The sequence below is a fragment of the Schistocerca americana genome, chromosome 2 (assembly GCF_021461395.2).
Source record: "Schistocerca americana isolate TAMUIC-IGC-003095 chromosome 2, iqSchAmer2.1, whole genome shotgun sequence".
NCBI classification, from domain to species: Eukaryota; Metazoa; Arthropoda; class Insecta; order Orthoptera; family Acrididae; genus Schistocerca; species Schistocerca americana.
Genome location: NC_060120.1, coordinates 983,660,419 through 983,687,863, shown reverse-complemented (window position 1 = coordinate 983,687,863; position 27,445 = coordinate 983,660,419). Strand labels below are relative to the sequence as shown.

General features: G+C 40.1%; 1 protein-coding gene across 1 annotated transcript in view; it reads right to left on the bottom strand.

The window, feature by feature from the left end:
- Positions 1-27,445, bottom strand: part of LOC124596265 (dynein axonemal heavy chain 7) — a 1,038,560-nt gene that overhangs the window by 655,922 nt on the left and 355,193 nt on the right. Inside the window, 1 exon segment of the mRNA XM_047135340.1 lies at positions 3,644-3,785. Coding sequence (XP_046991296.1) covers positions 3,644-3,785 — 142 coding nt within the window.

Below are 27,445 nucleotides of genomic sequence, written 5' to 3'. Positions count from 1 at the left end.
AATGGGATAAGAACTGTTTATTGTCCAGCCTTAACTTCTGATAGCAGTTAAACTTCAGGATCTGCTGGCTGAACTGTTTGTGAAAATTTGAGTATTTGTCAATGTACGTGTTCTTGTCACCAATCACTATCAGTCTCTCAGTTTTCTCATTGTTCTCCTCTCATAGTGTTTCCCTCAGAGCACTATAAATAGCTGAGGGTGGCAACGAGTAAAATCTCCTTCTGTGGTTGTATCAAAAGTATAATACAATACAAAATATGATTACTGTAATGAAAAATCAAGGCACAATTGCAAGAACTGACAGAGACTAGTGAATCCTTTGAAAGAATAGAATTGTGTGTTCCTGTTGAACCATTACCTAAGACTACAGTACCAAAGGACCACATTAGATCATCTTTTCAGATACCTTCTTATGATACCAATACCAAGTCAGAGAGATGAGACTGCAGCTAAAATTTTTTTTAAAGAGTGAATGCTGAAGCTTAGTTTATCATTAAGCACCATAAGTGATCAAGGAATGAATTTTAGAAATGAACTGCTTAATCAGACTTGTAGGCTGATGGACATGACTGAACTTAGAACTACTTAGAACTATACTAGCACACTCTGTTGGAAATGGACACATCTGGTGAATCCACAGACTGGTCATTAAGATGGTTAGCCTCTAAGAGAGCAGCAAGTGTGATACCTATGACATTTGTCTGTTATATGCTGTGGTGCTGACAATGCAAAAATGCTCATGTCCACTGGCCTTAGACTGTATGAAATCCTGTATGGAAGGAGGACACATTCACCATTCACCCCTGGACTTTGGCCACCACTGGAACTAGCAATTAACACTTACAAAAATTAGTATGTACGAGGGCCGTTCAGAAAGTAACCGCCAGTTGATTTAAAAAAATACACCAAGTTAAATAAAAATATTTTAATATATACATCTTACAACTACATCTTTGCACTATTTTTCTACATAGTCTCCATAGCGATTGAGGCACTTATCATATCTCTTCACAAGCTTTGAAATTCCTTCTGCATAAAAATCACCCGCTTGTGCCTGGAGCCAGCCTGTGACCGCATCTTTGAGCTCTTCGTCGTCATCAAACCGCTGTGACCCGAGCCATTTCTTCAAGTGCATGAAGAGGTGATAATCACTTGGCGCCAGGTCTGGGCTATAAGGTGGATGGTTGATAACGTCCCACTTGAAGGACTCAAGAAGGGCCGTTGTTCTGCGAGCATAGTGAGGACGGGCGTTATCGTGCAAAAAAACGATACCGGAAGTCAGCATACCACGGCATTAGTTCTGTATAGCCCGTCGTAACTTTTTTATTGTTTCACAGTACACGTCTTGATTAATGGTCGTACCACGTTCCATGAATTCAACCAACAACACCCCTTTGGCATCCCAAAACACCGTTGCCATCAGTTTTCTGGCAGAAAAATCTTGCGAGGCTTTTCTTGGTTTGGTAGGCGAATTTGAATGTGCCCACATCTTTGATTGTTCTTTTGTCTCAGGGTTCACGTACTTAATCCAGGTTTTGTCACCGGTCATGATTCTGTTTAACAATGGTTCTCCTTCGTCCTCATAACGTGACAGAAAGTCTAATGCAGAGGCCATTCTTTGTGTTTTGTGGTGGTCGGTAAGAATTTTGGGCACCCATCGTGCACAGAGCTCACGGTAACCCAATCTTGCTGTCACTATCTCATACAAGAGAGTCTTAGAAATCTGTGGAAAACCAGTAGACAACTCTGACATTGAGAAACGTCGATTTTCACAAACTTTTGCATCAACTGTCTGAACGAGTTCGTCAGTCACCAATGATGGTCTACCACTCCTCTCTTCATCATGAATGTTTTCTCGTCCACTTTTAAATAAACGTACCCAGTCACGGACAACTCCTTCACTCATAACTCTTGGTCCGTACATGGCACAAAGCTCACGATGAATAGCTGCTGCAGAATATCCTTTGGCTGTAAAAAACCTTATGACAGCACGCACTTCACATTTGGCGGGGTTTTCTATTGCAGCACACATTTCAAACTGCCACAAAAACTAAACTAGCGCAGGTACGACGTTCACTCGACCACGGCTTGATGCCGACTGACCTGTTGAGTGCGTGAATGCACAGATGGCGTCGCTACTCCACCCACAACCCGCACTGTGACCAATCGGAGGTTACTTTCTGAACCGCCCTCGTATACTAAAGGAGGCATAGAAGGGAGTGAAACAGTGAATTCATCAGTCATTCCTTCAGAAAGCAAAATTACACAATCATAGTACATTATTGGAATGGAGATCTGAGCAATGTAGTGTTAAAGGAGAGTCAGGTCAGAAAGTTTAGAAAATACTGCAAATGACCACACTCATTCTTGGAGCCGCTGTCACCAGTCATTACAGCTGCCTTTTCACTTGATTTCAGTTCATGTCAATCATGTGGGTAGACATCCTAAAGCAACACCAACAAATAACAAGGAACAATTGAGGTGCAGACCAACTGTTCCCAAATCCAGGAAGTGAGCACTGTTAAGTCATAGTCCAGACTTTGAGACCGAGATGTACCACACTCCAAGTGAACCAGCTCCAGACACCCCTACAGTTTCCTTTGGCACGGTAAAATGATCAAGTGCAAGGCATATGTTTATTTTCAGACATGTCCATATGTAAATGTGTTGTGCAAATACAGAACTGTATATAATGTAACATATCACTTTGATGGAGTGATGTGTTGTACAAGCATTTTTTGAACTGGTGAATGATTACCACCATGATAAAAAGTTTATTTTTGGAATATATCAGATGAACTACTGTTTGGATGTATGTTTTAATTATGTGCATGTATCAAGAGAGGGATGGACACAGTGTATCTGTAAGCTGGAATGTCAATAAACATCATACCATGTTCGTGTTACCTACTGATCAGGTGGTTTATTCCATGTCATAAGTTCCTGCCTTGGAGACATAGTTCGTACCATAAATGGTGAAAATTAAATGTTTGGCATTCACAAACTCAATGCCTATGTTGCTGAGGACAAGCAATTATATTGTGCTATTTGCTAAAGAGAAGCAGCATGACCTCACAGCTTGAAGTAATGATGTTGAGTGACAAACTATTCAATGCTAACCTGCTACAGCTTTACAGTGAGTGGCTTCTTCAAGGAGACCATGCAATCACTCAAGAGGTCCTTAAGTCCTTAATATCCATGTTTTGCAATGGATCCTTAATCTCTGGAACAGAAGCTCAGATGGATCCAAAATAAAATGATTCTAAAACTGCTGCATATCCAACGTCATAGATGGCTCAGGAAAAATGGCAGTACATTATGATACTTATGAATTCTGCAGCTTGAATGAGGTTATTAACCAGTGTTATTCCACTAAATCCATTACACATAATGTGTGATAGGGTTTGAAATCATGAAATCACTTAACTGTAATCCATATTTTTTACTTTTTCCTTAAAGAAATAATATATCCCTATGGTACATTTTGTATCCTAAACCAAACTTCCATGACAACCATGATTATCAAATTTAGTAACATAAAGATTTGTTCTTAAAGATATACTTGTGTTATAAAAAAATCTGTGCAGAAAATTAGAATTAAACCCACTGAGAGTGCAGAAAAAGTTTGTTTGATGGCACTTACCTAAATGTAGATGTAAGGCACCAAACAGTGTCCTGTAGCATCTATCAGTGAGTGGCGTTATAACAAGCCTTGGTGAGTTGCCCAGGTATTCATAGCCATACATTAACTGGGAATTTATCATGCGAGTAACCATCTGGCCCTCCTATGGAAACATAAAACAAATATTTATAATGTATCCATAATATGTACTGGGAGAATAACTTTGATTAAAAAATGCCATTGTACATTTTGTGTAGCACTATAATTACAACTACCAATGGCAATACTATAAATTTACAACATGTGTTTTCCTTGTTACTTACTACTTTCATTGAAATATAACTGGAGTAAGATACTTAGATAAACAAAGAAATGTAGTTACAAAGTACAGAAAAAGGTATGTAAATCTATGAAAAGTATCACTGAACTGTAAACATACATAATATAGCTAAAGAAAATCATCACAGGGTTGCTACATAGCTCAAGAAAAGAAATACTCACCAAGCAGCAGCAGCAGGTAGAAATGTATAGCATGATATAAAAATTTCAGCTTTCATAACTAAGGGTCTCCTACTGGGGAAGATAGGATACAGTTGCAAGAAAAGAGAATGGTACAGCTTACAGATATAAAAATCTCACTGTAAACACCAACCAGGTCATCGTGCCAAGGGATACTTTCTGGAAATGGTCCAGTGGAAAACTGAATTGTTTACATTACCATGAGATCTGAAAATTTGATAAGCTACATGTGGTTGAGATGGTGGTACGCAAAATAAAGATGACTGGGAATATACAGGGTATTTCAAAATGAATATATGGGTTTTAAGGATTTGGAGTATTGATTACATTCAACTAACAATTATAAATAATACATCAAATGAAAGAGCAACTCACACCGTTTTTCTTACAAGTATTCAATATGAACACCATTTATATCACATCTAGTCAATATGAGAGTTGTTCCAATGTCATGATCAGTGCAACAAGGCTATTTTGAAAGTTGGTTAGATCAGATGGTAGCAGAGACACTACTCATGATGGTTTATGAATCCTCAAAGGTAAAAATCGCATGGCGTCAGATTGGATGTGAAGATGGAGGTCATGCAAAACAGTCTCTGTTATCCGACCCCCTGTGGCCAGTTCAGCAGTCAGGCACAAAGTCGTTTAATCAACTGTGTACTGAGTTATGACAGGCAGGTGGCACACCATCTTGCTGCCAAGTAAAGTTCTGTATTTCACATTCTTCCAGTTGGATAAGCTTCCCGCCTCGATATGACAGATAAAACATTTAATCTAGGAGAACCTTACTGCATCTGTACCATCGATTTAGTGGCTCCAAGATGTGCACATTATGTGTGGTGACTTTTCCACTTAGGTGAAATGTCAATTCATCACTGAAGACGACAGTATTCAGAAAATCTTCATCGTCATGCAGTAAAATTTAGTTTGCAAAGTTGGATGTAAACCGTGGATCTGTAGGCTTTAACGTCTGTAACAACTGCAAATGATAAAGATGTAGTTGAAAGTATCTTGCTAAAAGCCTCCATACATAACTTACTGGAACTGCTAGTTCACTACGACTGGCCTAGCAAACTGATATCTTGGGGCTGCTCATGAAAGTCTCTTTCACTTGCTCAACATGTTCTCCACTCACTTGGTGGCTCCATACTCTTCCATTTGTGCAGTGGTACACAAACAAAAATATTTAAGCTGCTCTTTCATTTGATGTATTATTTATAATTGTGAACTGAATGTAATAAATGCTAGAAAGCTTTTAAAGCCATATATTCATTTTGAAACACCCTGTATAATAAAAGAGACACAAAAGAGAGAGACACTACATGCAAGAAAAACTGGAGAGAAAGGGAAAAATTAGTTAAATGAGAAATAATCATCTGAACATGTACACTTTTCTTAATAACAGAAAACATTAGAGATCCATGCACACTACTTGTGAAGGTGATATATTAGTCTAAGTAGTATTTCCACATTACAAAAGTTGAACATATGCAGTCAGAGGGATACAAACTAAATACACCATACCAAAAAGAAGGTGAAGGTGATTATTTAAATTACACAGAATTAAAATGTCATACATTAGGTTCCAGTGGTGTATGGCATTTAGTACTGCACTAACCCACTAAATGCATAAATCTACTGGACTTGAACACTGTCATTTCATAAAGTTCAAGAATTCTAGCAGGTACTGTCATCTGCTATCTCTTGATGCACGATATGTGAAAAAAGTTATTAATTCCATAGCAGTAGTTGCTGATCATGTTATGTCAATAATTTAATCCTAATTTTTGTCATATGAATTAGTTACTTATAATGGAAAAAATTTCTAACTTAATTAACATCCAATGTATGTTGCAATAGTGCCAAATACTAGTATTAAATGTGGTAAAGTCTCATTTCACCAACGAGGTACAGCATTAGGACTGAACAGAGAAAATAAGCTATTTTGAGGTCACGAAGGCTTCTAGAAGACATATGCTATTAGATATTCTGAAAAAAAGTATATTTGAGCCACTAGATGTACAATTGTACGTTTATTCTCTACCAATTTAAATAACTATAGTATCTTCATAGGAGAAAACAGAGTACACTAATGGATGAAAAATACGATTACATTAAATATGACCCAACCAAGTGTGGAACATACATAACTGTACTAATAGCCTGTGTTAACAAGGTCCATATAATTGTGCTTTGCCTTGGTGCAATTACAGCCAGCAAGTTTATGGATCACCAAGTATGCATTATTGTATCTGTGCCACGGCACAGCATGTTTTATGGCCTATGTTATGACAGACTATTATGAGAGTTACGTATATTCTACATTTGGTTGGGTCATACTGATGAAAAAGTATTTTTGATCCATTGATGTAGACTATTTTTCTCCCATGAATATGATTGTAGCAATTGAAACCAGTATAGAATAAGCATACAATTGTACAGCTGATGGCAGAAATATACTTTTTTCTGGAACTTGCTATTTGCATCTTTATTTTACATTTGCATGAACAGAACAATTTGCCTTGAGTGAGATTAGTAAAGAAGGAAGATTACAGATTAACACAGCGTAGATGACAAAACTGTTAGAGATGGAATCAAAGTTCGCATTATGTGCAGTTAGTTTAACTCATTTCTTGACACTGAGATGTTTTATGTTAATTTGGTTACCACAAATATTATCATTACTGCCCCTGTTAAATGGTTGGAAATGTAGAGTTTTGCCATTTGAATAGCACATTAACAAAGAAGCTTCTCTCACAATCCACAAGTAGAAAATGAGGGGTGCTGGCTGCCTCAAGATCATTGATTATATTTATTTGTAGCCTTGGTCTTTCACAGATAAATATTCTACTGATGACCAATGTAAGTAAAACTCAGAACCCACCCTCACAGGTTTACTTCCATCAGTACCTCATCTCTTACCTCCCACACCCCACAGAATTTCTGCTGCATACCCTCTGATGGGAATAGAATATTGAACTCCAGGAAAAAAGTTACTGCAGAAATGTGGCTTAGACACAGTCTTGGGATTGTTTTCAGAACTGATTTTCACTTCACAGCAGTGTATGCACTGATTTTAAACTTCTGGCAGATTAAACATTGCAAGGATGAGCCATTAGTCTCTTGGATAGCTGAGTTAGTAGAGTGGTGTCTGCAAAAGTCGCAAAGGTCCCAGGTTTGAGTACCAGTCTGTAACATAGTTTTAATCTGCCAGGAAGTTTCAGATCACTGTACATTTCACTGCAGAGTGAAAATTCCTTCTGAGAACCATCCCCTAGACTTTGGCTATGCCACATCTCTACAGTTACATTTCTTCCAAGAGTAGTAGTCCCACAATGTATCCAGGAGGGTTTTTTGAAGCTTGGAAGGTAGAAGATATGATAGAGGTGGAAGTAAAGCTGTGAGGGCAAGTGAGATCAGTCAGTATAGCATCTCTCCATGAAAGCCTAAGGACCCAGGTTTGACACAGGTTGTACGGTACCCAGGAGACAGTGTCTAAAGTTAAAGGACATGGCCCAGCACACAGTTTTAACCCAACAGGAAGCTTCACATCAGCACAAACTTCACTGCAGAGTGAAAACTCATTCTGGGAACATGTGATTCTGAACCGATTACAGATGGCTCATTGTGGATAGTGTGTAATCAGACCGTGTACACATCCATTCAACCATGAGGAGGATGCACTCACGCCACAAAGTTTATAAAGCTTTAGACAACATTGATATTAATGTTAATAGTGTTAATAGGCAGGTGTTTTTGCATGGCCCTTGTGTTTTTGTGGTGAAGTGTTTAATTTCACTCTACAAAATAATGATCAGAATAGAGCTGGCAAAGGATGGGTGACCATAGCAACTGTACGGTACCCAGGAGACAAAGTGTCTAAGTTCAAGGACATGGCCCAGCACACAGTTTTAACCCGACAGGAAGCTTCACATCAGCACAAACTTCACTGCAGAGTGAAAAATCATTCTGGGAACATGTGATTCTGAACTGATTGCAGATGGCTCATTGTGGATATTGTGTAATCAGATCATGTACACTTCCATTCAAACATTTTCTCAGCTGTAGATCCTTGTAGTCTACAAATTATTAGTCAAAGTACCTATAGGAAAAGTATTAGCACACAACTTGCAACTGCAGGTGGCACAGCATGGTTAGTTTCAATGAATAACATCATTTATTTATTAACTGTAAATTTGCAAACAATGCCGGCCAAATAACTGTTATTAATTATAACTGACTGCAAGTCCTCAAGTTCAATTGGTATATGTCAAGTTCCAATTACACAAACTGATTTTGAAATACCTAGTCAGCATATGTTTCATAACAATTTATAAAGCCAAAGTTCAATTTCTGTTGCCTGATAAAACAGTATCAGGACCATATTAGGCAGTTGTCTACATAAAGAGAATCTCTGATAAAAATTTCAAAGTCCAAAAAGAATATATGATGCTTGACTCTTAAAAGTCCAATAGTGACACCCACGGAAATTTCTAAGTTGAGGCAAGCAATTATCCTCTCAGTGTTACAGTGCAATTTTACCAAGTCCTGAGGCTGAATCTCTGCTGCCACAAAAGTGGCCTGACATCCTCCGAGAGCAAAAGCTGTTAAAAATATCTGCAATGGGACACACCATCACAAATGGGCTCACTTCCACCTCACTAATGACTTGCTTCAACAGATCCATGTAAAATTAAGAAAATGGTCATTAATTAAAATGTAGACAAAAAGTAAATTATTTTTGTCTTTCCATGCTTGTTAGTTTGATCTACTATGATTGGTTCTATTTTTGCTCATTCTCTTTCAATAACAAGAATGCTAAATCTATAAATCTATAAAAAAATAAATCAAGTAAGGTAAACATATCTAGATATTATTCTACTGAGTAATATGGCATGACATTCTGAAGCATCTCTTCACACACTTGTTGATAAATTTGACATATTACACACCCTTTTTAATAATCAATATGTCCATCAAATGGTTATTTTACCATGAAATCAGCCTTGCATCCATAATCTTTCTACTATATGGATGTGTCTGAACTACATCATCCTAGCAGAACTTGCATATTGTTTATATTTAATTGATGTAGTAGCATTTGAACTGTTTAGTGAATCACTGAGATATTTTTGCTGGATATAGATTTTGACAGTAGTAATTGTTTGAAACAGTTTCTGTTTTTGTAGCTATATTAATGTAATAGTAATTGAAGTTCTATTGACTGAAGTAATGGTATATTTAGTCTAAATAGTGTAACTCTGCGAGTTTTCATCATAAGGTCTCGTGTGAAATGTTAATGAACATAGAAGCATCTCACTGATGCTATTAACAATATGCGTTTACATGTTTTATAGCATTAATGTTTCATACACAATTTGATTCTCAGTGGATAGAATAGTTAGCCCTTTCACAAGCCTTGTGTCACCAATAGTTAAGATACAAGAAGGTTATTCCACAGAATGTAACCTCCTTCTCCAATAAAGGCACACTTTGGAAGCAAATGTCAAAACTCTGTCTCAGATAACTGCCCCAGCACAATTAGCCCTGCCTCTGGCTCTACTGTACAGACCACTGACTGATCCTCACCTAATGGCATTACATGCCCCTCAACCAGTGACACAGCTCTGCAGTGATAGAGCTTGCTGTCTCTTTGCCTACCACATCTGGCCATTACTTCATAACCTGTAGAAGCAGTGTCATCTGTATCCTACAGCTCTATTGTCAGGGTGGGTGAAGCTAATCTTTTCAAGCAAGTTCGGACTTGCTTAAAAAGTATTCCATCAAAGCACCTACCTAATATCGAAACTACTGTTGTTTGCTGATGATGATACATAAAGCAAATTGTGGTTTTGACTTGGTTTGAGTTTTAGGGCTGCTTGTAAAAGTCTCTCTGACTGGAGATTGGTTTATATGTTAGTTCAGAAAATGAACCCAACATTTATGAAAGTTATCACTGAACTGTAAACATACATAATATAGCTAAAGAAAATCCTTGACACCCCTTTGTTGTAGAATAATAGAACATATTCTGTAGTCAAACGTAATGAAATATATCAAACAGAATGACCTTCCTTATGCAACCTGCATCAATTCTGAAAACATTCATCAAGTGAAACCCAACTTTCTTTGTATGACATTAGATCCCAAAAATCCATAGATCAAGGCAGTCAGGTACATGAAGTATTTCTTGATTTCTGAAATGCAATCAAACTCAATACCATATCTACACTTATTATCAAAAGTATCAAGTAAACTTAGTGAGGTTTGAGGATCTTTTGGTAGGGAGAATGCAGCACGTTATCTCGAATGGAGAACCAGTGATGGATGTAGAAGTATCCTGGGTGTCCTCCACAAAGGTGTGTTTTGACTGTTGCTGCTCATGTTATATATTAATGCCCTTCCAGACAATATTAATAGTAACTTATGACTTTTCGCAGATGATGAGGTTATCTATAAGGAAGAATTCTCTGAAAAAAGTTACACAAATTTTCACTTGGATCTTGACAAGTTTTCAAAGGGGCATAGGGATTGGCAACTTGCTGTAAATGTTCAGAAATGTAAAATTGTAACTTCACAAAATGGAAAATACATAGGATCCTGTGACAACAATATCAAGGGGCCACATTTGGAATCAGACAAGTCATACAAATACCTAGCCCATAGCAATTTGTTGGGATATGAAATAGAACAATCACAGAGTCTCAGTCATAAGTAAAGCAGGTGGCAGACATTGATTCACAAGTGGAATACTAGGGAAATACAACCAGCGTACAAAAGAGACTGCGTACAAAAAACTTGTACAACCCACACTACAATACTGCTTAAGGGTGAGAGATTCATATGAAATAGGAGAATCAGGGGGTATTGAACACATAAAGAGGAAGGCAGCACAAAGATTTATTTGACCTATGGGAGATTGTCATGGAGATGCTGAAGATTCTGAAATGACTGATGATTGAAGATAAATGAAAATTATCTAGAAAAAGCCTACTTATGAAGTTTCAAGAACAAGCTTCAAATCACAAATCCAAGAATATACAACGACCTCTTACATATCGCTCATGTATGGATTGCAAGGGCAAGATTAGACTAATGTGCACAGAGATGTTTAAACAATCATTCTTCCCATGTTCCATATATGAATGAAAGGAGAAGAAGTGTAATAAATGGTACTATGGGAAGTACCCTGTGCATGCATTTCACAGTCAATTGCAGATTATGGATGTACATGTAGTGGTAGATTAGAATAATGGATTAGCGTTCAATTTGTGTCTCTCTGACAGGGAACAAAGAGCATCAACAGAAAGGATTTCTTCACAAAGCATCATCCAAGTGGGTATGGTATTCCACGAGACTTCATCTTACAACCCTTAGTTTTTTCTTGTGTGTAATAATGATGTTCCATGAGTATCACCGGGATAGGTTAATTTTGTCTGCAGATTACACAAATATTACGATAAATAGTAGATCAAGTATAATTTTAGAAAGATTGGTTAATGAAAATTTCAGAGACATTAATAAATGGTTCATAGCTAATTCTGTACCACTAGGACATATAATAAGCTGTTCAGAACTTGTTTTGTCCCAGCGAATGTCAAAAATATGATGACAAGCAGAGTGAACAAGATGGTAGTATTAAACTTTTGGGATTACAGCTTGATTATAAATTGATTTATGAGAAACACACGACAGAACTGCTTAAGGATCCGAACAAATCTTTATTTGCAATGCTGATTTTGTTACACATGGGATATTTAAAAATTTATAAAAGGCTTGTGTACTTCATTTACTTCCGTTCCATAATGAAAAGCAGGGTTGTCTTTTGGGGTAACTTACCAATCCAAGCTGTAATTTTAGCAGTTCAAAAGTGTTTAATACAAATTATTAGTGACGTGAGCTCAAGAAAATTCTACAGATGCATGTGTGAGGAACTGGCAATACCAGCTATGGCTTTCCAATATATTCATTCTTCAAGAAAATTTGTAGTAAATTATTTATCTTTTTTCAAACCAAGAACTTAATTCATGAGATCAATTTCATACATAAGAGTAATCTTAGTAAATAATTTACTGTGTACCAGAAAGGTGTCAATTGTTCTGGAACATACATCTTCAGTAACTTGCCAGAAGCCATACAAAGTTTAATTATTCATAAAATTTCGGTTTAAGAGGAGCCTAAAGGATTTATTGATGGCCAACTCCTTCTACTCCACTGACAAATTTCTTATTAGAGTCAATTAAGGTATACATTATTAAGAATTTCAAACAACTTGAGTGTTACATAAAGTTTTATTTCCACATATCACATATCTTCAGTGCAGTAATGTGGTAAATATAAATAACCAGCCAAATGCTTTTCTGTTTGATGAGACATGGCTACAATAGCCTAAGAATTTTAATATGCATCCTATTGTAATGTACATTTAGATGTTTTTGCGACAAGTTTGTTATTGCCTTTTAAATGACTACTACATGGCAATGAGGACCATTACACTTAGTATCTACAGAAAGTCTATCAGCATTTAAACAAATTCGCATTACTGTTCTGTAACACATTCTGCACCCTTGAGTATCTCCTCACTACAGATCTATGGAACAAGAATTATACACATTGTCTGATCAAAGAAAAGTAGAGCACTTCATAGGTTGAAATGGTATGCGAAGCTATTACAGTGATTACAAAATCGAGTTAAATTTAAGAAAACTTGGCAGTATAAGCCCATTTATCAGTATGACACTGCATCCCCCCCTCCACCTCGCCTGGATGTATGCACTGATTTGGTTGGGAAGGGTATCAAATCTAAATGCCCCACAAATATGGATATTTCAAGCTTAAACCAGGTAGCCAAATGGAGGTCTACAATAAGGCCCCGTTTCACATTCCCTCAGGTGCTGATAGCATTGTATGCAGCATCTCTGTGTCCTTCACAGTGATCACTTAGTATCTTATGCTGTTCATGCCCCTTACACGCCACACCATGCCTAGTAACAACACCAAACATGCACAAGACTAATGCACTCTAATGGCCATCCTATCTATCAAGAGAATTGCAGAATTAATCTTCTAAATGCCTGCTGATGATGTGTACATGTACAAAGTGAGATTGTTATCTGAAAATATCTTCCGTGTGCATCACTGTGATTAATCCACTCTAGTCTACAACCGACCGTCTGACGTCTCTTCCTATTACTAAGGATCAATAATGGAAGCTTTCTTCTAAGTGTTCCACCAATTCAATACTTGAATTTTTGTACTTAATTTTTTGCCCACCTTTCATGGTTAACTGTATTCACATAATTTTCAATTATGACCCTATATTAGATAGTACCGAGTTCTTCATGGCACTCCACCATCATTTGTGTGCAGATCATCATTTGGTACATATTCAATCCATAATACTTCCCTAAAAGGGAACAGTTTTCTGTTAAAAGTAGTAGAAACACAATTAGCACAGGACCCCCAAGTTACAATTGCAATTAGACAATAATAACAGTGTTAATGATATGTCACATGTATCTGAAACTAAACACAAAGAATATCAGATTTCTCATTTATGTTTTGATCAAAAGTTTTGGAATACTATGGTTAATTATGGTGATGTAGGTGCTAATCACAAACCAGAATGAGAGAGTAGTGAGAATTTTGATGTAGTATGTACTAATGATTTCTTCTCTTTGTCAGAAAACAGTGTTATTGATGTATGTAAATCAGGTGATAACTGTATTGGATCTGAACTAGGTGATATTTTTTATGTAGACATGAATGAGGGCTGTGAAACAACTAAGGTTGGTAAGGGTGAGACGTGTGGCTTATTGCAAATGAATGTAGGTGAGGTAAGTGACTTTCACGGAGATGAGACTTGTAGTGTTAGTAATGTTATTGATGAAATAATTGTGGAGGAATATGATGATGATGAGCATCAGGTATTTGTGAAATTTAAGAATAATGAAGTTTCAGAGTTGTTTGTGAATGAAGTTTACAATACAGGTAAAGTAAGTGAAAGTCATGGAATACCAGTCCCAGCAAAACAGTTTTTCATTAATGTCATGCAGAGTAATGATCCCAACAGTAAAGGTGAGTTATCTGTGAGCTTAGAGAATCAAGCTGAAAAATTTTTGAAGTTTGTTTGGGACCAGATTGATCATAACATAGATAAATGTGCATTCTAGAATAAGTTAGCTGTGGTTAGTCAAAATTTGTATCCCATTTGGTGGAATCAGATGAAAGGAAATCTAAGCAGGAAGTGTAATTTTGACAGTAATCCATTTTGTGTTCCTTCTGTAGCAAGTGATGTTGGTTTGCTATGGAATCCATTCATTCATTGTGTTTCTTTACTTAATGACATGAGTAACCAAAGTAATATCATGATACCATTAAAGTTGAAAAAACCATGTAAAGACAGTGTGGATGTAGCATTTGATGAAACTGAGAGTGATTTTTTCATGAGGTGTCTGAAAAAAAAAAGACGATTCAGATTTTGGGTGTCCTTACTTTAAAATAAAGATTGATCAGTCAGAAGGTAACTGTTTTATTGATACAGGTAGCCTGATTTGTGGTATATCTGAACAATTTTGAGACAAGATCAAGTATAGTAAGAATTTAGTGGAAATGCTCATTGTAGGTGTAAAGATAAAAGAAGCTACAGGTAAGCAAAGCAAATTGGTAAACTCTCAGGTACTTTTAGTATAGAAGACAAAAGCTTTGAACGTGAATGCTTAGTGATCCCTAGTTTGGAAGACAATATAATTCTCGGTATGGATTGGATAGTGATAGTTGAAGCTTGTTTTGGATGGAATGCTAAAGAATTGTTTACCTTGGAAACCAAAATTAATACTTACAAGAAAACTAATTTCTGTATTTTAAACTGTGGGGAAACTAGTAACTATTTGTAAAACATTGTGAACCAAAGTGATTACCAATTGTTTGATGATGATATAGATTTTGACAAGACAGAGAACGAAGATTTTGAAAGTGTAGTAGATTCTAAAGTAAGGGAAGCTGCAACCCTTAGTGACCAACAAAAAGAACAACTTAGGAATTTGTTATTGGAGTTCATAAATGTGTTCAGTGAAAGACCAGGGAAAGTGAGAGGCTATCAGTGCATGCTTTACCTTACAGACCATCAACCTTTCTTTCTCAAGCTGTATAATATACCATTTTCAAAAAGAAAAGATGCTGAGAAAGAAATTCAGAAAATGGAAATGTGGCAGGTAATTGAGAGAAGTAGGAGTGCTTACAATAATTCTTTAGTTGTGGTAAATAAGAGAAATGGTGGAGTGAGAATTGTTTTGGATTCTGACATCTTAATAAGTTTCTTATCAGAGAGAATGACCTTCCTGAGAACATGGACAGGCTGTTACACAAATTTGATTATGTAAAATACATGAGAAATTTGAACTTGACCTCTGTATTTCATCATATCCCACTTGAAATTAATTCTAGAAAGTATACTGCATTTTTGTATGGAGGTAAGTGTTTACAATACTGTGTGGTGCCATTTGGGCTAAATGTATTTGCAGCTCACTTTATAAGAGCACTGGATTCTGTCTTGGGAAGTGTAGTGAGTTCAAAATTGTGTATGTTGATGACATTTTGGTCACTCAAAAGACTTGGGAATAACATTTCGATCCGTTAAGAGATGTGTTTTCAGAGGTGGATCAGAAGGTATGACTTCGAAAATAGGTAAGTGTATAAAAGAACATAAAATCATTTATTTCTGTAATTTCTTTACATGTAATATTTTATGTAAATTTTGTCTTTGACTTCAAGTTGAACAACTCAAAGAGACTGTTATCTTTGGTCATGCGGGGAGGAAGTGGATCTTTGGAACATGAGGTTCGCGGTCTTTTTATATCTAGCGTCGGTTGGGTGAGGTGGTGATACAGATATGGCGGAAGACTATGTGTTAGTTTATATTGGTGTAGAAGTGTTAAATGTGAGATTTATTAAATATGTGATGTGCATAAACTAAAATAACTTTTTCTCTAAAAAACAAAATACCATGTTACCGAGCAAACCTGTTAGTCTCATCCTAACATAAAGAAAACTGCGGGAACCTCTCAGTGGAATCACTCCTAGACTTAACGACGCCAAGATACACTATTAAGACAATAATGAAGAGATCATTGTAACAGCTAAGTACCAACACTGTTCGTACTTGTTAACAACCTCTGACTATAAATTTGAACCTCCTGTAGTACCTAAAGTCAGCATGTGGACAAAGGAGTAGGACAACTTATAGACTGTGGAAATTTAGGAAGGAAGAGGTCTGTTAAAAATGTAAATTTTGTATGGAAGAAGTTAAATTTTTAGGACATGTATCTAAGAAAGGAATTGCACCTCACAAAGAGAAACTTGATGCTATTGCTAATTTTCCTGCTTCTTGCAACAAAAAACAGCTTAAATCTTTTTTGGGTTAACTGGAGTGCTTAGAAAATTTTGTAGCAGTAAACCTTTGAATGCTTCATGCCTGTGTGAACTTTTGAAGAATAATACCATTTGGGATTAGAATCAGGAATGTCAGGATGCTTTTGATGAGTTCTAAGGACAGTTATGTCAAAATCAGATATCATTCAGACCAGATTTTCTTTCTTTTTGTATTGTGACAGACAGCAGTGATATTGGTTTGGCTGCTCATTTATTTCATGAGATTGAAATTGATGGTGTTAATGAACATAGGTCTCTTAAATTTGCTAGCAGAGTATTGAAGAAGCATTAAAAGACATACACTGTAACTGAGAAAGAACTTTTGGCTGTACATTGGGTATTCAATAAGTTTAAAAATTATCTACTAGGTCACATAGTCATCATCTATACTGATCACAAAGCATTGTTATCTTCAGGTGTGTAATCTGTACAGTAACAGGATTACTCACTGGGCCTTGTTTTTACAGCAACTCAATTATAAAATCAGATACATTGTGGGCACAGACAATGTAGTCACTGATGCTTTGTCTAGGTTACCTTCATGCAAATACATCCACAGGTATCGAAATCATGATCAAAATTGGAAATTGGTTAAGAGCATATTGGGTAAGAAAGGAGGACAAAAGACAGAACAATATTATAAGGTACACATGGGTATTTTATTCAGGAGACATAAGGTTGATTCAGATGATTGGAAACTATGTTCATCACAGAACAATGTATTGATACTTTAATTACTTGTATACATGAGAATTTTGGTCATTGTGGACCAACCAGATGTACACAAAAGATTCAGGAAAACATCTGTTTTTATAACATAGGAAGGAGACTCAAGAAGAAGATTGCAAGCTGTGGCAGATGTCAAAATCAAACAAGTAGAGGCCAAATGCAAAACATAATAGTAATCTAGATCTCATGTCTGAGGACGTTTATGGACCTTTTCCCAAGTCGAAGAATAGATTTTGTTATGTTTTTGTGGTGGTTGATGTATTTTTTGAAGTTCATAAAGCTGTTTCCTCTTAAGAAAGCTACCAGTAAGCAAATCATGTCTAAATTTGAAAACACAAATTTTTGTCAGGTGGGTATTCTTAAAACAATTTTATCTGACAATGGTTCTCAGTTTACACTTAGGTGACGTTCGGGTTGGTTACACCAAACAACACCCATTTAGCAGTAGTTCATTTGTTCATCTAAACACATGCGAGGCTCATAAAGAACTGAACATGGTGGAACAGAACAAAGACAATGCTTAGAGTCCAAAGATGATGTTCAGAGTCTGAAGACGAACGCATATTGATGCTGGTGTAAACCTCATCAGCACCACATAGCCCCCCCCATGCAGTACACTTGAGAGGCCGAGGGGGAGGGGGGGGTGACTAAGGCGTCGGCAAGGGTGGTCCGCGGGAGCTGGACCACGGTCAGCTCGACACCGTCATTGGGGAGCTGTGTGGGTACATGTCGTGAAAGAAGGTTCGGCCACCAAAACTGGAAGTTGTTGAAGTGAGCTGGGCGTCGTACTGGGCGTGCTGGTCGTGCGGCGACAGGTAGGCTGGTGGTTTGCGGGTTGAATGGAGCGACGATGACGATGACTCTGGTGGGTGTGGTGGACACACGAAGCATGTCCAAGTCGACATCAGGCGGGAGGGGAACACATTTCAACAGGTGGCAAGAAATGGTGGAGGTTGTGTCATGAGCACTGGATGAAGAGAAACACACAACGAACAGTGTATAATCACGCAGTATTATTGAGATGTAGTGGATTATGTCCAGGGGGACAGGCACAACACCTTGAGTGAGGGCACATTCAAGATGAGGTGGCGTGAGAAACCTCGACAGGGCGAGGCAGGCGGTGGTGGAGAGGTCGAAGGGACCAGTGAAGGGCCCAGCAGGGGGGGCGTGATTGTAGCTGCTCAACATGGGGAGCATGTGGTCACTCAACAGAGTGCGTGAGACCGGAGTAGAGGGCGAGGTCAGAGGAGAGCTTGACGATTGGAACTGGAAGTCACTCGACGGAGTGTGTGAGACCGGCGTAGAGGGCAAGGTCAGAGGAGAGCTCGACGATTGGAGTTGGAAGTCACTCGATGGAGTGTGTGAGACAGGCGTAGAGGGTGAGGTCAGAGGGGAGCTCGACGATTGGAGCTGGAAGTCACTCGATCGGGTGTGTAAGTCCGATGTGGAGGGAGTGGTCAGAGGGTCATGAGCCATGACAGTGAGTGGTGTGGTTGTGGCCTGAAGGGGGGTAGAAGAAGGTTCGACATGGGCAGGCTTAAGTCTGTTGAGAGAGACTGTAACAGGTGAATCTTTCATATGATAGCATAAGTGTTGGCTGAGCGCTGGAGAACTCGGTATGGGACAGTATATGGAGGTTGGAGGGGAGCACGGACAGTGTCATATCGGAGCATGACGTACTCGCAATTGTCCAGAGATTTCTGGACGTGAACCATAGGGCAGGAATGGCTGGCGGGTGGAGGGATATGAAGGTTGATGAAGTAGCACCTGACAGTCAACGAAGGAAGGTAAGTCAGACTGAGGGAGAGAAGTGGAAGGGCTCACAAATTCGCCAGGGAGAACAGTGTTCTGGCCGTATACAAACTCGGCTATTGTGCCTTTGAGGTCTTCCTTAGGGATCGTACAAATGCCAAGTAGCACAAGGGGAAAGGCCTGTGTCCATAGAAAATCGTGGCATCGAAGAGCTGCCTTAATAGTGCGGTGCCAGCACTCGACTAGCCCATTACTTTGCGGATGATATGCTGTGGTATGGATGAGCCGGATGCTGCAAATGTTACAAATCCCAAATTGTCTGCCCTGGTCAGTCATGATGATAGCTGGACATCCGAAATGCGATACTCATGACCCAACGAAAGCTCGAGCAACAGTTTCTGCCGTAATATTGGGGAGGGGGACAGCCTCGACCCAGCAAGTTGTTCGGTCGATAGATGAGAGAACATAACAAAAACCGTTAGAGGGGGAGAGAGGGCTGACAATGACAATATGAATATGCTGGAAATGCCCAGGAGGGATGGAAAAGGTGCCGACGGGGGGTGAAGTGTGGTTGTGTACTTTGCAGCGTGCCCATTGCTGGCACTCCTTGTTGACATTTCTCCGGGGTGGACTAAATTATGCAACGTGTTGAAGACAGCTTGACAGAGCGTGGTTGGGATGAGGAGGCGTAACGTGCCTGTACTGTCGTCACACCAGATCTCGCCAGAAATGCCAGGGAAGGTGGTGCGGATGAAGTGTAGTGAAGAAGTAGAGTCTGAAATCAGGTTGTGTGTTTCCTCATCAGCGGGTTGGAGGTTAGGCAGTTCAGAGAGGTCTAAAGTGAATGGATGGCATCAACACATGAAAGGAAATCAGTAACTATATTGTCAGCACCCTTTATGTGTCTGACATCAGTGGTGAACTGAGATATGTCCATGTATCAAAAGCGGCGAGGAGGGTGGGTCAGCTGGTGGGTTTGTAATGGCTGCAGCTGGGGGTTTGTGGTCCGTTAAAACATAGATAGGACGTCCCTCAACGTCAGTCTTAAAATACTTGATCGCTTTGTAGACCACGAGCAACTCCCTGTCAAACGCAGAATATTTCCGTTGTGCATTGGTGAACTTGCGCGAGAAGAACTGCTGAGGCGAAGTTTGGCCCTCAATTGTCTGCCTAAGGACAGCGCCGATGGCAGTATCACTCGTGTCTGTGGTGATGAAAAGATGCACATTGGGATGAGAATGTGGGATGGTGCAGACCTCGGCAAGAAGATTTTTGAGGGCAGTGAAAGAGTCAGTCATAGCAGGTGTCCATGGAACGGGCCGAGAGCCAGAAGTGTTGGTGCCTGGCAAGGCATCCATCAGAGGAGCCTGAACCTCCGCAGCCCGAGGTAGATGTTGACGATAATAATTAACCGTGCCCAGAAAGTGCCGGAGATCTTTGAAAGACGAAGGTCTGGATAGGTTTAGTATTGTTTGCACTTTCTCAGGGGGGCGGTAAAATGCCGTCGGCAGAGACCCGAAAACCAAGAAAAGTGACAGCGGGTTGATGTAGCTGCAATTTTTCCTGGTTCATCTTTATGCCTGCTGCCGCAAGAGTGTTCATAACAGTTTGTACATATCGAATGTTGTCGCTGACGGAGGAGCTGAACACAAGAATGTCATCAAGACATGCAAAGCAGAATTTTAGGTCGAATAGCACTTCGTTGATGAAGTGTTGCCAGGTCTGGGTTGCGTTTTTCAGACCAAAGGGCATGAATCGAAACTGAAATAACCTGATCAGGGTGGTGATTGCTTTCTTCTCGATGTCTTCAGGTGCCATGGGGATCTGGTGGTAGGCCCGTTTGCAATCAATGACAGAGAACGTGGTCGCACCTGCAAGGTAACTGGTAAGGTCGGCAATGTTGGGTATGGGTAGGTGTCCATTAATGTTCGTGTGTTTAGTCGACGGTAGTCTCCGCACATTTGCCAGGACCTGTCTTTCTTGGGTGTCATATGTATGGGCGTAGACGAGCTACTAGCAGAGGGTTCAATGACGCTGGAACTTAGTAGTTCAGAAATCTGATTTTTAAGGTCGGAGAGGCGCTCGGGACAAAGTCGACATGGTTTACTGGAGATCGGGGGACCTGGCGTGAGGCAAAGCTTGTGAACCGTGCCATTGGTGATGACAGAAATGTAGCCGGTGGCACGGGAGACAGTTTGTTTACAAAGAGTGGCAGGCAGGGAAGGCGAGGCGTGGTCTTGGTGTTCGGAGCCACTCAGCGGATCCAACGGGAGCTGAGGCAGCAAAGTGTCCCAGGGGTCAACACAACAAGATGGCCGCCGGCCCGAATCAGTGGCACTATGGTCAGGTGAGCTCGGTAGAGCTCGTAAGCCATTAGTGAGTCCACTGTCCGAGGGCGCGGCCTGTGGCAGCACGGTCGTGGGCGAAATGTTTGGTGCGAGTACACTGTTTGTGTTGTCAGTGGTGGTCACACAGCAGCGCGCAGGAGCCGAAGTTGCCTACTTTGAGGTGCTGTCCACAAGGGGTGGGGTAGGTAACGTCAGTTCGGGAACACGTGACGCTGGTTGCACATGCGCACTGGTGTCCAGCCGAGTGTCAAACGCTGCCATGTTAGGAGGGTGTGGCCCTGCGGAACTGTCAGTACATGTTATGGCAGTCTTGATAGCACAGTTGTGAGGGGTAGCGAGAGGTAAACACATGGAGGCTCGATTGCTGGGACTGCAAGCAGATTCGGTGCACTTACTGACCTCGCTTTGTCCTTGCTGTAGTGTCTGTAATTCCTTTACTGCATCGGAAAGCTGGAACTGTGTTTCATGGAGCCGGAGGGAGAGCTTGAAGTTCTCCTTACGTAGGCAAGCAACGTGATCAAGCTCGACAAGGCACTTGTGCGTGGTTTCTTGTAACATCATCGACAGAGACAAGCATGTACAGATGAGATGAGCCCGGACCGATGTGACATCGGGGGGTTTGCTCGACGGAGCACAGGGGAAGTGAGTCTTGGGACAAATGATTAAACATGGTGTTTTGTACTACGTCCGGTGAAAGTTTATGGTGTCGCAAGAAGTCAATGCCTAGTATAGGTCCATCAATTTCGCACACTAAAAAAGTCCACTCGAGTTTGCAGTTTGCGGAGAGTGAGATGATGTGGGAAGTTGAACCCGAGCATTGTAGGTTTAGTTGAATTCAGGGCTTGCAGTGAAGTATGATGAGGGCGGACGTAGGCAGCAGCGAAACATTGGCACCTGTGTCCACTAGGAAAAGGTATCCCGATGAAATGTCTTTAATGTAAAGTCATCTGCAATTATCCGGTCATTCCCGGACGGCGGCACCCGGACCTACCTGCAATTGGCGTTTGGGAAGTAGCAGGGTGGTCTGCAGTTCCGTGCCGCCTCACCAAACCATGTGTGGAAGTAACAGTACGGGTAGTGCGGTTGCATTTCCTGCGAAAAATTCGATGCCAGTGGCGGTGGGTGAGGTTCGGTGGCCACAGCAGGTTCAGTTGCAGGAGGGGGTGTGACCATGAGCGGAGCCGCTGACATCCCAGTTGCTTGTTTACTGCTTCCTGGAGCGAGCGGAACAGTCGGCACAGTACTGCCCCGGCCACGTCCAGCCACAGGACGATGAGCCTGTACCTGAGACTTGTCAGGTAGGCAGTGGCTGGCGAAATAGAGCAGCGATACATCGTGTAGCTTGTCAGCAACTGTCATTCTTTGCTCGACAGGTTCGGGAGACCTTTGAGCCAGAGCAAAGCGGATGTGAGGAGATAGTTTATCTGACCAGATGGCAAGGAGAGCTGCGTCAGAGAATAGATAGGCGCTGACCAGGTCACGTAGCCATCTCCAGAGTTGAGAAGGTTTGTCGTTGCCTAGTTGCTCAATGTGGAGCACTTGCCGTATTGCTGCCTTAGTTGAGCGTGCAAACTGACGTGGAACTGTCTTTTTGGCTAGAGTGTACCAGGTAGATGAGTCCGGGGCAGCAATCAAGTCATCTTGGTCAAGTAGGTGGGTGATGACGCACAGAAACCTGGTTGACTCGTCGAGATTGTAATGGTCGAACAATTCGTCCACAACTTTGAACCAGGTTGTTGCTCTGTTGGGATTAAATGGCGACAGCATCTGTAAGCATTGTAGAATGTTTGGAAGAACAGGTGGAGTTGAGTTTGTTGGGGCACTGCCTGAATCGAACTGTTATTGCTGTAGTTTTCCAGGAGAGTGTGCCTCCAGGGGGTGTGGCAACGACGGCTGTTCGGGTGGCAGAGTGAAGATGATACGTTGTGGTTGAGTGCGATCCGTCACGATGCGGAAGGCCGACGCGGGTGAGACACCGTCATGTGTCGATTGCGGTTGCGGTAGCTCAACACGTTGCGGGTGTGTTCAGATTGACGTGTCACAGAAGACTGACATGGACGAGGCACCGAGATGTGCCGAGAACGGTAGCAGAAGCTCGACTGGAGCCGGTGCGGGGGAGACAGGTGAGAAAAAGTTCAAAGTTTGAGAACGCATGTTAGTCAGCAGAAAGCTCAACGTATGATCAGAGCTGGAGCCACATGTGTTGCAGGGAGGCTGCGTAGGTGCAGGCTGTCCAGAAATACAGTGTGGGAAATGATGTCAAACGTGGGATGGAATGTGTGAATGTTCACTGTTCATAGTCACTCCACTCAATATGGTATGCGGATAAGGTGAATGTCGTGGCACAAAACACTGAGGCGTAGCGGTGGGACGGAGGTGGAGGTTGGGCACAGATAACAAGTTTTTGTTTCTGTTGCAGGCTGAGGTATTGAAGTAGGAAGGCATGTGTTGATGCTGAACCAATGCAGGCACGGGCGTGGTCGAATGCTGAGGAGGTAGACCTGTGAACAAAGCAGTTCCGGCCACGTACAGGTATCCGTATGGTACTGCACGGATTTCAGCATTGCAAATTGTTACCCTGGCGGTAGTAGATTGTCCGACGAAGCATTTGCAGAAATCGACATTGGTCCCGCACTGCATGCAGATCCATAAGAGGTAACTGCACAGTCGATGAGGGAGATCACATGTGGCGGGAAGAAAGGCATTTGATAGCAGGAATCATGCGCACTCCTAACCTCACCTATTGTTGCAGGCTCGAAAACGTCCGGCAAAATTGGCGGAATCATCGAGTGAGAGGCATCGTGTTGCAGTCCGGGCAGGTGTACATTGCCCGCAACACGATGCATGTCGATCACAAAATCTGGCATTAGGCGCTGGGCCGAAGTCATTGTTCGAATGACGTGTTAATGTAATACACACGAAAATAACCAACGTGGAGGTCGCGGACACAGTAAAACAGCAAAAACGGAAGACGTTACAACTTGGGGTCACCAATGAGGTGAGGTTCAGGTTGGTTACACCACCCAACACCCACTTAGCAGTAGTTCATTTATTCACCTAAACACATGCAAGGCACAAAAAGAACTGAACATGGTGGAACAGAACAATGACAATGTTCAGAGTCCAAAGACGATGCTTAGAGTCTGAAAATGAACACATATCGATGCTGGTGTCGACCTCATCAGCGCCATATCATCACTAGGTTGGAAAGATTTTGTTGATCACACAAAAACAAGGCATATCCTAACCTCGGTGCACCTTCCTTTGAGTAACCCTGTAGAAAGATATATGAGAGAAATTGGAAGACTGTTTAGAACATATTGTACTAAGAACCATACCCCCGGATAGATTATGTCAGTGAGTTTCAGGATATTATGAACAGCTTACAACATTCGAATGGTTTTTCATCATATGAAACCATGTTTAATCACAGACCAGCTAACTTCATTTCTGAGAATGTAGAGTTTCCTTCAAGTAAAATTCTGTCACTGCAAGAGAGAGAAGAGTGTGTTAGGGAGATGATCAAAAAGTAGGGGGATAGGAGAAGGAAGGGACATGATGGAAGAGGCAGATTCTCTAAGTTGAGGTAGGAGATCTGGTGTGGGTGAAAGCCATAGAGAAATCTAAAGTGTTGACATCTGAGATAAAGAAATTTTTTCGATATTTATATAGGACCATTCAAAATTCTTGAAAATCCGCATCCTGATGCATACAAACTTGTGTATCCTAAATCTAAGAAATTTTTTGGATTACGCAATATCGCTCAACTGAAAGCTTATAGGCATGAACCACAAGTATAAATTTTTTTTGTTTTCTCTTTTTTCCTCCATTGTCAAGAATGTAGTATGTAAGATGATGTGATTTCTAGAGTTCTGAGTGAGGTTAAATATATGACACACCATGTTTGCAACGAAAACAATCAATTATTGATAAAATTATTTAAATATGTCTGCTTGTGTCTGTATGTGTGGATGGATATGTGCGTGTGTGCGAGTGTATACCTGTCCTTTTTTCCCCCTAAGGTAAGTCTTTCCGCTCCCGGGATTGGAATGACTCCTTACCCTCTCCCTTAAAACCCACTTCCTTTCGTCTTCCTCTCTCCTTCCCTCTTTCCTGATGAGGCAACAGTTTGTTGCGAAAGCTTGAATTTTGTGTGTATGTTTGTGTTTGTTTGTGTGTCTATCGACCTGCCAGCGCTTTTGTTCGGTAAGTCACCTCATCTTTGTTTTTATATATAAATTATTTAATTGGATAGATAAAAAAGTCTACTCGCCAAGTGGCGGCAGATGTGATATACCTTCTGCATTTCTTGCTTTTATGTTTTCGTTTTCTTTAAAGGCAAAGAGAAAAGGTGAAATGGTAGCCCAGCATAGAGTCTGAGCCTACCGTCATGTATGGTTGATTCTCAAATGTTAAAAATCATAAGATGTTTTTCTGTTTCTCGGTTACAGGAAGGACTCTCTCTCGGCTAATGAACATAGACACACTTTATTTTAGAGCGTAATTGGCGGTAGCCAGTTTGGTTATGAGAATAAGTGAAAAGTCTATATTTTTTGTGTGTAGAAGAAATAATACATTCGTATTTTGTTAGTGACAAATTGAGTTATTATTCCAAGTATTACTGTAATATAGAAGAATTGAAGAAGCCCACCTGTGTACTTCGGAGTTATCATGAAGATCTGATTACCATTTCATGGACACAGTGAAGATTTTGCAGGTAGATATGGCGATCAGACGTAGTAGTAGTAGTAGTAGTAGCTTTATTCATCTGTGGATCTCTTTTTACAACGATATAGGGCATGTCAAAGTATTTGCAAGTTTTGACCAATTTAAAAATAAGCTAATCTGTATACACATGCAATTACAGATTTCTAGTTAGAGACAATCATTAGATTTATTCTTGGTACACAATACTATTTTTTTTTAGAAATAACTTATTAAAAATGTAATGCTACACTGTCCACTCATATCTCACCATCAGTCACTGCACACACTATACACACAATGTTTCATAACACTTCAATCACTACACACACAAACACACACACACACACACACACACACACACACACACACACACACACTGGTGATCTCTGGGCCATTTTCTATACCACAACTTCCCAAACTGAGTCAGCACCCTTCTATAATGAATGAGATGTTGAGCTCAGAAAAAGGAAGAGGTGTTAGTACTGTGCTATGCATAGCTTGGAGGTAAGTTTTTCAAGAAAAGGGAAAAAAGGAAAAAAAAACATAGTGTAAAGGTGTTATGTGAAATGTTGGATGTTTTATAATTATTATTATTTATTTGTATAACATTTTTTTACAAAACCCCTATTCTGTTTTATCTAAGTAACCCTTCAGTGCATAAAATGTACTGCATAGCAGCTACTTTATAGCTGCCTTTCAAATAAGTGTATTTTTGCAATTTCTTGTATCTGTTTTGGTAATTTATTGTACAGTTTTATTCCTTGGTAGAAAATGCTGTTTTGAGTTTTATGTTTATTTTTTATTGGCAAAAGTAAGTTGAGTCTAGCTCTTGTTCCATGGTAGTATTATTAATTGGTAAGCATAAATCTACAACAAGAGAAAGACAGTTTCATCCATGCAGAACCAATATGAACCCATTTAGAGGCATAGCCCAGCTTACTGTGCTTCTCCGAGTGCTGAAAAATTAGTCTCATTATTCCCATATACCTAAACTTGTTTCTTACATATTTATTATTATCTTATAAAGTGGCGATAGGTGACAGGCACGGTACATAGTGGGCAAAATTGTGAGCACTAGTACTGTTAAGACAATGAATACACATGTATGTTAATAATTTCTGTGTGGTTCATGTACACTGATGACATGACGGAGATGATGATGTAACATCGGAAAAATACCAACAGAAATAAAAGAATAATAAATAAATTACAAGGAAGAAGACAACAATACCAAGAGTGGACAAGAAAGTACAACAGAGGTGAGTACCAATTACAAGACAACAATAAGGTAGGACCGCACAATGCATGTAGAAAATGCATTCCTAGTAGACCTATTAGA